The 12,366-nt window shown below is 41.2% G+C and overlaps 1 protein-coding gene across 1 annotated transcript in view; it reads left to right on the top strand.

Moving 5' to 3' along the window:
* LOC101467318 (neural-cadherin) overlaps positions 1-12,366 on the top strand; it is a 344,359-nt gene that overhangs the window by 267,581 nt on the left and 64,412 nt on the right. The window contains exons 29-31 of the mRNA XM_076888121.1: positions 538-659; positions 2,426-2,549; positions 11,807-11,987. Coding sequence (XP_076744236.1) covers positions 538-659; positions 2,426-2,549; positions 11,807-11,987 — 427 coding nt within the window. The remainder of the gene's footprint in view (positions 1-537; positions 660-2,425; positions 2,550-11,806; positions 11,988-12,366) is intronic.

Below are 12,366 nucleotides of genomic sequence, written 5' to 3'. Positions count from 1 at the left end.
TAAAGGTGTTGTTTTAGCACACTGATGACTGAAACTGTGCTGGCACATACGGGCTTTTTATCCAGCCGAGTAATTATAATGATTTCAGCGCCAACTTTTTTGGAAGGTTAAGGCAATGGACCAGATTTCCCCCCAAAATTATTTTCAGCCCTCTTACATGCTTTATTCTTTTTTTTCCTGTGATGTGAGCCATCGGGTAGCTGTGTGTTTGGGTTAAAACTTTACTAATTACCACAGGAAGGAGGAGGCATGTTTACTGAGAGGTAAACAGCAGATGGAATAAAGAGTCTAGTTAACTGGAATAAGCTGCTGTGGCTTCTGCTTAATCGCATTCTTGTTAAGGCAAGTCCACATGTTTAAGTTGTCATGCAGCAGAGCAGTGCAGCATGCACTAATGAAAGAAATATGAGTCAGATGCCGTTCTCACCATGGTAATAATGCTGAAAGTACGCTCGTTACAGTTCAGAGAAATGACTTATTTGTGATTTATTGAAGCATTATTTGAGTACATCGTGCGCTGGTTTGTTTTCTCTGCAGGAAGTACGTTTCACCCTGGATCGATGCTCAGGGGCAGCGGTGAAGGAACTGGTGGGTAGCTGGTTGACCTCTCAAGACCACTCTTCCTGTGAAGTGATGGGTGTTACGCCTAACACCGACAGGTAAAAAGAAGCACCTGAACAGATGCGTGCACACCACAGACTTTCTCACTGCCTCAGACTTGGTTTGCTTGTAATTTGGCCCATGTGTTAGCAGGCTACCATTTTTCAACAAGACTGCAAAAAAGAAAAAGTGTCCTTCAAAGTTCGATTCTGCTGCTTTCATGGTGGCTTGATTCTACTTCTGAATGCTCTCCAGCAGTGGTTGGTTGTTAGTGCTGGGTGACCGTCTCCACCGAAGAAAAAGCTAAATCACAAACATTTGCAGTTTCTTTAAGTCTTGTCACTTTGCATGGTGAAAGTTACAGCTGCGTTGGTCATTTATTTTATAATGAGAACTAAATATTACGCTGTAAAATGAACGTATAGCCGGATGAGACTGTATGCTCTCTCTTTGCCATAAAACCTCAGAATTATTTTTGCAAAAGTAACAACGAATTTAACCCAAAAAGAAATTATACACCAGATTTAATAGAAACTGTTTGTGTTGTCTTTTATGAGTTTATATACAGAACATGTGATTAAAAAAACAAAAACATATTTGTTTCATGATAAAAACTATGAAAATCTACCAGTAAGCTTTATTGTAATTGTAAAAATGATAATTATTCAAAACTATTTGGCTCAGTGTCACAAAATCTACAACATTTACATTTAAGAAAATGCGACATCCCATTGTTTATATGGGATGTCGTATGCATATATACATTTAAGCCACAGACCTTTTTTGTGCCACAGACCAGTTTAATGTCAGACAATATTTTCACCTTTAAGGTGTCGGCGATAAATATAACAAAATAAAATGATACGACCAAGACAAAAATTGTGGTATTTTGTAAATATAATAATAAACGTGAATTCACTTTATTAGCAGCGTCATCCTGAAATGCGGCAACAACATTGAGAGTAACATCCTCCTCTCTGCCCCTTAATGCTCTCTGGTCGCTATGGTAACGCGTAAATATTTCTTTAAAAATATTAAATATTTTTTTAAAAAGACACAACTACAACACGGGAAAACACCCAGAGAAACCGAGTTAACGATAAAAACCCTGAAAACCATAAATTTCACACCCGAACCTCAGCTCTCGTGGCCTGGGATCAGTCCGTGGCCTGAGGGTTGGGGACCGCTGATTTAAGGAACTGCAAATGTAAAGAACTGTCCAAAGTTTTGCAGTTAGCGTTGCAGCCCCATAGACCATCGAAGTATGGTATTAATATTAACAACTAATTTTACTGTTTGGCTGTAATTGTAGTGCTCTTATCAGCGTTCTATGTTTACCAAATGATTGTTGCCATTCCCCTGCGTCTGCCTGCTGTTTGGACGGGGTTGTAGCCCCAAAAACATTAACTTAGATGAAAAATACTCTTGCTGCTGGACAACGAATGTCTATCCTCTGAGATTCTTCCACAGACTGTGGATACTCGTGACAACACCGACAATCAGAGATGGAGAATAAGATTGTTGTTGTTGTTTTAGAGCAGCAACTTCTCTTTCATAAAGAGACAGAAAAAGAAAATAAGGGGCATCCAGAAAAGTAAAAAGAAGATTTACGCCACATTTTAATTAGGCGACTTAGCAGAATGAACCAGCAGATTTTGTTTGCTGATAACATGTTCGATTTCCTATTTTGAACTGCAAACGGCTGATTAAAATAAGACTGTTAAGTGCTAAAGCAGCAGGTTCTTCTCATTGCTGCAAAGTCTTATAGTTTTCTGTTTCATCCTTCCTTGCTTTTTGAATGCTTCTGTCACGCTGTGTGTTTTAGACACCTGAACATGAGTCAGGTGCTTCAGCTCGGCGGTGTGAACGAGGACATCCCATACATCTACCCCCAGCTTCAGCACAAACACTTCACCGGCTGCGTCCGTAACCTCATCGTGGACAGCAAGGTAACACACTTTATAATACAATGGCACGCACGCACACCCATACATAACCACACAACCATTAGCACACCAGTATGTAAGCAAAGTTAAACTCACACCTGCACTCCAGCTGATAAATGGATTAATAACAGGCTTCGACATTCACAGTCCCCTTGTGCCATGTGAGAGATGGGTTTTTATGCTTTTAACTGTAATCTCAAAGAAATTTCAAATGTTACACACATGCACTTTAAGAGTGAAATGGAATATGAACCTTTCCCCTCCTACCCAGTCTGACATCAAATCGAGACTTTCAAGTAACCAGCTCTGCCGGAGTTAAAAAGTCAAGGACTCTATACTCAGCCATGACAATCTGAGCCCAGCCCCAACAAAATCCAAATCATTTCTGTATGAACACAGGCTTCTCTTATGATAGCCTCGTGTGAACCTGCAGTCTTCTGAAGCCTGAAATTTTGGTTAAAATTGCACGTTTTGCTACAATTTTTGGTTATGAATCAAATAAAGCTGTGACTGCTAAATTTTGCTCCTGTCCATCTAAAACTGCTGAGCCTCGGCTGCTTTAACTGGTATTTAGACATAAATGTCAGGCTTTTCAGACTGGATTGCCAAAGAATGTGTGAGATGTGGGTTCCCTGATAATCAAAACTCACATGGCAGAAAATTAGAAATTAAATGGGTCTGCTTGGAAGATGTTTGACTTTCAGCTCCAAATAGGTTATGTGTTACCTATTAAACTTTTTTAAATTACCTTTGTTACTCGCTGCTTGTGATAATGTCACATTCTCACTCTGCATCTGTTCAATAGTGGCATTTATGATTCAGACTTCGTTTAAACTGTCCTCCACAGTTAGATGTGTTTTCAATCTGGTGGAAAAATGTCATCAGAATTTTGGGCAATATTGTCTTAATATCTGAAGGTAACAGGGGGCATAGGATACTTGGGTAGGGTGGTGCAGACAAGGATTGTGGAGTGTGTCTCACATGTGCAACTGTTGGGTAGTGCTAGTCCATCTCTATCATGGCATGTCTTCAGGTGCTGAAGGGTGCCCCAGGTTGTAGATGGCTTGTTTACCTTGGGAGGCCTGTGTTGTATTCAAAGGGTGAGCAACTAAACTCTTAACACCAACCGACATCTTCGTTGCGCCCTGCTGGAAGGAGGTGGGCCAAACTGATCCAGAGACGAGCACAACTAGAGGCATCTGTTAATAACCACCACAGTTAAACTTCCTCTGTATAGATTTTGTTGGTAGCAGACCTTTCATCATCTTTCCTGGAGGTGAAGCTAACTTGGATTGAGTTTGGGGTTAGTGGAGGTAAAGCTGTAAAGAAAAGGTGTGCACTTGATTTCTAACATTGTATAAAAGATTTACATAGGCAACTTGTTCTCTCATATTGGTTTCTGGGGTATGCAATAATGTGAGGGTGTCGGCTGCCACCTTGTTAGTGGTCAGATGTTACCATATTTAGATAATACGGTAGCTATGGTTGCTGGCTAACGTAGCTAGTGCAGCTAGCTAATGTAGCTAGTGCAGTTAGCAAGCTGCATCACACAGACAGACAGCCATGTTATGTGTCAGATAGCTCTCAGTCAGTTCAGTGACTCCAGTAAAGAGAAGCAATCCCTAAAAATAGCCATTCACCTATAGCAGCCAATCAAATCATAGCTTTGTAACAGGGAAGTCTGCAGGTAGACTCACTTTTGTAGGCAGTTTCAATGTCCATTAGGGGAACTTTGCAGTTGTGGCACTTTGGCGTGTGCGTCAGAGGTTACCGTTTGGACAAAAGGAAAGACTCACTTTAAAAACAAAGGAAATAGTAATTTCTTTATTCCAATTATCCTTTTTATCTTTTTTCATGATTGCTGGAAGCCAACAGTGTTTTTAAAATCAAATAAAATCACCCAGTTCTGTTTTGACTGCATGTTGCAATCTGCTGCAGCTAGGGTTGCCAACTCCCTGAAAAATAAATAAGGGACACCTCGTGGCCAGGGCCGGGCAACCCAGTTGTCTTCACCCTTCCCAGTGTGGTAGCTCTTTTTTTTTGTGTGTGAAATTATTTTTTAACCATTTGACTTGAATTTGATTTAAGCAGATGCATATTCTTTGTGATATGACCATATGGGAAACAAATGATCATTTAGCCGTTTATTTTTAGCTCAAAATGACAACATTAACACAGTAAAACAGGTCTCTTTCTTAAACAGAAGCCTGTCATGCTTAACTTTTGAGAATATAAGTAAATCTTTCTTTAAAAGAACTCTGTCCTACTTAACTTAAAATTATATAAATTAATAGAAAACAATAGAACAAAATCATTCTTGTAACTGTGCACATTTAGTGCATTTAGTACAACTGGCTTCAGTTGAGGTATTATTTCAGCTTTTCTAAAGCTAATCAGGTTTGTAAACCCACTTGTTCCCATGATTACGCATCATAACTCATCATCATTATTCATCTATGTATTACTTTTATGTATTAGTGATCTATTTGTTGTAATCATCTATCCTTGCAGTTGTTTATTACACAAAATAAGTTATATTATCACACTTCTGGCCACATAGTGCTGATATTCACTGCACATGCCCATATTAACCTTAACCAGAGGGTTTAAACAACAAACCAGTGTTTACATACCATATCTGCTTCTGCCGTGGCCTGGTGGACAAGAAATTGGTTAAGGGTTCCCCGAGCTTTCACGCCCCTCATGTTCTTCATGTGCCCACCACTAGAAGCATGCCTATGGAAAAAGTGCGCCGGCACACAGTGCAGTGCGCTTTAAAGGTGTTATGGTGTATTTTCCCAGCCAGGTGTTTCCCTTTTCCCATTCCTCCCAGTACTTTTGCAGCCTATTTTTCTTTCTCTGAGCGAACAAACATTGCTGCTCTAATGCTGGGCTTACACTGTGCGATTTTTGGCCCATTTTGAGCCGATTTTTGAGTCGTGCGACCGATTTGGTGATCGGCCCGATTTTGGCCTTCATCGTGCATCGTGTAGTATACGTGGGGTAACGAGAAGCGATTAACACCTCGAGCAGCTCCCGATCATCAATCGCTCGTGAGCCGCTCACACTGCTCACGCGCAAACACGTAAACGTCGGTGAAAAAGACGGCGCAGCACGGCAGTGCAGCGTGTGATCTGGACACAAGCGATGGAGGCACAACTTGTAGAACTTTGGAAAGCTCATCCGAGCCTTTTCGATGTGGCATCACAAAATTATCACGACCACAACAACCGTGAAAATAGTTGGATCTACACTGCTGCTCATTCACAGCTGCCTGATCATGTTTTTCATTAGCAATTTAGCAAAGTTGATGGTGGTGGTGTGTCTGTGTGAGTGAAAGACAGAGGGAGAGCGACAGATTTTCTGTTATAACCTTCATTTTATGGAGGCACAGTGTGAGCACTCAGGTCGCATCAGAGCATCGGGCGGTATAGTGTGAGACCTGCATCGTGACCTACCAACGTCTAACCCCTGCGAGTCAATCGTGCAGTTTGAGCAGGAGCTGAATAACGTGACTGAAAATCGCACAGTGTCTGCCCAGCTTTAGGTGTACTGTCGTCCGAGACTTGCACCGCAGTGTCAGCGTTTGTTTCCCTGTTGGCCATGCTTGTTGTTGTGGTCATCGGTTGTCTTCCGGTATTTTCTCCGTAAGCGACCTTTCCTCGACCAATGAGATGAGCGGTAATCTGAATTGTCATACTCGAATTGTCATAAGTGTGCTGTCAGCTCATTGGTCACAAAGCAGGAGAGGGGCTGGGAATTATGTTTTCAAACAAAGCGTTAATTCCATTAACATTTATAGACTACTTTTGATTCTCACTGTATTACAGGACAAAGTGCGTCCCTTATTAGCTCAATACGGGACGTGTACTTTTGTTTCGAAATACGGGACGATTCCGTATTTTAAGGGACGGTTGGCAACCCTAGCTGCAGCTACTAATTTAAATTAAGTGAGAGAAGTGAACAACGGGTAGTAGCGTATTTTTGCTGGACCATTTCAGGGAAGTTATTCAAATGTTGGAGTGGAAGATTTTGACTAAATGCACACTTTTATTAAAAAAACATCACAGGAAATTTATGTGGACAGGCCTGGTATGCTTTTAAATGCAGATGAGCAAAATAGTTTTTCTCCTGCTGATTCCGCTTCCATCGCATTATGCCAGCACTGCGTATGATGGATTTCTTTCTTAGAGTTAAAGCACATGAGCCCCACATAATGGACGTGGAGGAGATCATATTTCTAGGTATAAAACGGAGATTGGTTTGTACAGTTTAAGATTATATTCTAAATAATTTATGAAATTATATTTCACTAGTCATAACAGAGTATATTATATGGCTCAGTGTTGAGAGAATTACTGTGAGACTGCTGTTCATCATTGTCTGGATTATGGTCACTCTCTAATGTGCGTGTGTGTGCGTGTGTGTGTGTGTGTGTGTGTGTGTGTGTGTGTATAGAAGTAGTGAAGACCGGGAAAACACTGAAAGCTGGCTCAGAGTGGGTTATTTGTGGCTTGCCTTCAGCCGGGTACACATGAGCATTTAATGCGCTAGGACCGCTGAGTTAATTGATTAGCCCGACCAGCCAACCAATAAAAACAGTCAATAATGTGAGCCTAATATCATGAGCCAACTACTACACAACCTCTCTGTCACTTTAGTCCAATACATGTTCCGTTTAATGAGGTCAGTGTCAGCACAAACGGGTTCATTACCAGGCATATGTCGCTCTCTCGGTGTCCTACAGACACATCCTCTGTTTCCAGCATTAAATAGTAATTGGTTGTTTGCTAAAAAAAACAGTCATGATCCAGAAGTTTTAAACACATAAAACTGTGCAACTGACAAGTTTCCATCATTTAGTGTGTGTGTGTGTGTGTGTGTGTGTGTGTGTGTGTGTGTGTGTGTGTGTGTGTGTGTGTGTGTGTGTTTCCTTCCTTTTTCTTGTGGTCCACTCATATTCTAAGGACTCCTCTTCAGTCTGCTAATAAGGTATTTCTGTGTATGCAGGTGTGTCTGTGTGTTGCTAAGTAATAACCCAGGTGTTTTGTGGGAAAGAGCAGTTATTATTCTGCACACTTATGTTTAAATGAAAAACAACCTTGGCCAGTCAATTCAAACATCCTTTCGTTCAGCACTCCGGTAAGGTGTGAGGAGCCACGAGGCCTCTAGGGGTGGCTTTTAGAACTGTTGTCTCTATAAACACAATTTATTTGTATCCATTCAGTAGACAATTTGAAAGCTCTGTTAAGATGTTGAATCTCAAGAGCGGCGATATTAAAGGATATAAGTCTGTCTTTCTGCAGTGCTGAAGGCTTGGAGTTAGTGTGGTTTACCTTAGCCAGGGATGTAGCAGGAGGCTGCACAAACACTGTGTACTAATGAGAGGAATCTGCATGATGTGTGTGGGCGGACATGAGTATAATAAATCCCCAAAAGCATGCAACAGTAGGCGTGCTGATGATTAATAATGTTGATGGACATGTTCCGGCATTGTATGATTTTTATTTTTTTCCTTTTCCTCTGGTGTTGTTGTTCCTTTCCTTGCAAAAATGCTCCAGTGTGTCATGTTTGTTGCTATAGCAACATCATCTGTTTCTGCATGGGTGTGAGTGCCTGTCGATGAGGTAAAAAGGTAGCTGATGTTGATATGTCCTCCTCACCGGCAGTATGGGTGGGAATCACAGACGAGCTCACTGCCGCGGCACGATGTGAACAAAAGCAACGTTATCATGACTTTTAGTTTTTATGTACGAATCCAAAACTAACAACACAAAGCAGGGATTAAGAAAAACAGCCCAAAGACAGTAAATGCAATTGCCACAGTGAAGTGAAGGCTACAGCGCTACAGGCCTGACTGCTCACCTATTAAAATTTGGTGTCTCAGTAGCTTTAACGTCACTTGTGTTAGCTCAGCGTTGGCATACTGTCTGCACAGATGTTTACAGAGAGCTGATGTTGTGTTAGCAGCATATTATTGGGGCAATCGTAGCTCAAGAGTTGGGAGTTCGCATTGTAATCAGAAGGTTGCCGGTTCGAGCCCCGGCTTGGACAGTCTCGGTCGTTGTGTCCTTGGGCAAGACACTTCACCCGTTGCCTACTGGTGGTGGTCAGAGCGCCACACTGGCAGGGGCGCCAGTGTCCGGCAACCTCGCCTCTGTCAGTGCGCCCCAGGGTGGCTGTGGCTACAATGTAGCTGCCATCACCAGTGTGTGAATGTGTGTGAATGGGTGGATGACTGGATGTGTAAAACGCTTTGGGGTCCTTAGGGACTAGAAAAGCGATATACAAATACAGGTCATTTACCATTATTGTTTCCGTTTTGGATGCAGTTGCATTTCACCATTGTGCTCTTGCCCATTCATTAAATAAAAATAAAAGTAATGTCTGTACCTCCAGTCCTCAAAGCTGTAAGATCACGTCACCATTTTCCTCTGTATCCACCCGCTATAAGGCTAATTGCTCATACAGAAAAGCAGAGCTGCATGTTTGAATCTTTGTACACAGGCGGAGTGAAGACAGCATCAGGAACTATATACTAATTGTCCTTTATAAGTTATTTATTTAGAGAAATTAATAATGTATTTACAGAAATAACACTTTATTCCAAAAACACCTGCCTGCAACCTGGAATTGGCTAATCAGTCAATCCTTAATTGGAACAAAATCACAGTTGTCCATGGTCAGCTAGCATTAGCATTAGCATTAGCTTTGCCAAAGCTGCACAGTTATTTCTACTGAAGAGTAGCAGCTCATCCATAACATCATTCTTTCAGTTGTTCTCTAAAATCCTGTCTGGGTTTAGTTTGAGTAGATGGGTTGATGTATTCTTCAGTATTTTGGGAAAATCTAAAGAACATCTTGCCTGCCTATATGTATGTTAGCTACAGTCTGCGGTAATGTGCACACAGGTTTAGTTCATATGTATAAAACTCTCACATTGCTAACAGACACAGTGTTACTGAAAGTAAGGAGCTTCTTATGAAACCAAGCTAGTAAACCAGTAGAGAGATTTTGGGAGGCAGAAAAAACTATTCAGAAGCTGCTGAATTTTTCCACAGAATCTGCAAGGCCGCTGAGCAAAGCAAACGTGGTTCATTCTCATGTCTTGAACATTTTTTATGATAGTTTTAGTATGAAAATCTACCAGTACAAAGGTACAAATTTAAGTAAGTTTTTGGCTTGAAAAATTCTCATCGCAGTTCCCATTGACTAAATTAACACTGCATACCATGTTGTCTTAATTAAAACCAGTGAAGTGTGGTGCATGGCTGCATGTAACCTAAACAGGAAAAGGTGAATGAATTAAAAGGATAAATGAGACTGGAGTAAGCCCGGTGGTAATAGTGAGGTTGCATCCAGGTAAAAAGACAGGAAATGATTTCCTTTTACTATGCTTCTATTCTGGAGCTACCTCTCTGCCTCTCTTACCCCTGCTGTCACTCACCTTTGTCCGTTTTCCACTTTCTCCATCCTCGTCTTATCATTATTCTGCTTTCCTTTCTCCCTTCAGCTCTCAGAGTAGCATTACAGCTTTAAGGTTTTCTGTGCTTTTGACATATCTGTCACTACATTGTTAAGTAGGGAGGTGTGCAGTTACAGCACACTGACTAATAGCTTTTTGAGTGCTACTAGCTATGATTCGAAACTTGATTTACAGAGTTTCTCAGCAAAAAGTTTACCTCATAACAGAAGTTACAGAACACTGTGGACAGATGATGTTTTCTCATTTCACCAAAATATATATTCAGCAAAAAAAGTTCTGTATGTTTTTAGGAAATCATAGTCTAGATATTGCCTTGTATTGCATTGCATTTTGCTTTTGGCAGGCATGGACACTGGGAGCAATTTAAAGCAGCTAAAATATCTTCTTTCAGACAAGTGAGGGAGTGAAATAAAATGGCGAATAATAAAAAAAAAGAATTTTTAACGATATGAAACGACATCATCTTACCACATGTTGTAAATTTGAATTCAATACTTATAAAGACTCATTTCATGCTGTTTAGGTGACATTATGCCTGACTTCTGCATGTCATTGTCAGCCATCTTCATTATCACTTCCTCCAAGGTGTGACTGAAGTGCTTCAAGGTTCAGACATTTTGGGTGAAACTTCACTCTTTGCACGGCACACTCCAGCTGCATGCTTTTTCATTTAGAATGTATTTTCACTTTGTGTACATTTTTATACGCAACACCTGAAATTAATCGTGGCAAATATGGCATCCTGCTGCGTCTCTTTGTGGGGGTGTGACACTGTTTTCAGCTCAAGCCGTAATTTGTTATTCATGAAGAAGCAGCTGTATTTTTGAGCTGAGCTCATGTATCAGCCAGTGCTGTGCTCAGAGACACACGCATGCACACATACTGGAGCGACACCGATGCTCAGTCGAATCAATGGCAGACACGCCAATATGTCTTTCTGCTTTAGAATGCACATGTTTGTCTTTCAGTCCTTGGCGATCAACATGATCAGCTCAACCCCAGAAAATTGTGGAGCTGTAGCATTTAAAGGTCAACAACCAATAAGAGCCCTCTTTGCTGGAGGTCAGAACCAATCAGCAGCTCCCTGATGGCATGATTCATTTCACTTTACAATCTTTCACATTCCTGCATCCTCTCTGCAGCACAAACACTCATAAAGTTTGGTCCTGGCAGGGAGGTGACTGAACATATTAATGTATTTTATGACATCCGATTGTAAGCGTTCAAGGTTCCTCTGTCCTTTCAGCTCTCCCTGTAGGTGGTCATGCTGTTTCTCTGGTCAAGAGTTTGGTTTCATCATTGTAACGAGAGACTCTGAGAGACAGAGAGATGACAATTTGAAGAAAGAGACTGTCTGAGTTTATGTCTTTCAGTGTATTTTAGAGTTTTCTTCCTCAATCGATTCATTTTCATTCTCTTTGACTTTACTTACCTCTTTCGAATATTCCGACTCTCCCTCTGGCTGCTGACCCCCTTATACGTCTGTCCCGTGTCTTCCCTAATCCCATTTTCTCTGCTGTCACTTTGCCTTTTTGCCTTCTGTATGTAAGCTACTTACTTCTTGGCACCTCTCCCTATTGCCTTCCTCGCATCTCAACTTTTCCACTTTTTCTTCCCTCCTATTTCCGCCTCGTTTTCCTTCTTGCTTTCTTGTTGTTTTACTTTGTTTATATTTTTCCAATTTCACTTTATATCCAGTTTCTCCTTTCTTCAACTTTACCTTCTCTAAATTTACTAATCCTCCCATCTCCTCCCCTGTATCTCTTCCATTCAGCTGTATGATTTGGGCTCCCCGGCCGACTCGCAGTCCAGCTCTCCAGGCTGCCTGACCACAGATAGCAGCTGTGTCAACATGGGCTATCCATCCTGTGGCCACCGGGGTCGCTGTCACGGTGAGTGGGGCTCCTTCAGCTGCCAGTGTATACCCGGATACACAGGACACCAGTGTGAAGAAGGTATGCCAATTTTTTATTATTTTTGTTTTACATTATGCAATAAAATGTTGTTCTTGACAGTAACATTAAAAAGAAAAGAAAATCATCCATGTGGCCTCAAAGATCATTTACTCCCTGTTGACTATGTCAGATTACAGTATGTGAAACGAACACATATTTGGTGATTGTCGGACAAGGAGTTTGTGCTATCACAAAATCGCTCTAAATGCTAAAATGCACACGTCCTTCCCAGCTTATCACTTCAGCTGTGTCACATGGTACAGGCTGTTTCCTCCAACAGCTTCAAGGGATCCTGAGCAGCTTTATTTTCAGTGTAATGTTTTGGTCTTCAAGGCTATAGTAAACATGGCTGTCAGAAATTTTACGGTTAACATTCCCA

This window comes from Maylandia zebra, linkage group LG1 (assembly GCF_041146795.1).
Source record: "Maylandia zebra isolate NMK-2024a linkage group LG1, Mzebra_GT3a, whole genome shotgun sequence".
In the NCBI taxonomy this organism is placed as follows: Eukaryota; Metazoa; Chordata; class Actinopteri; order Cichliformes; family Cichlidae; genus Maylandia; species Maylandia zebra.
This window is presented reverse-complemented; position numbering and strand designations above follow the sequence as displayed.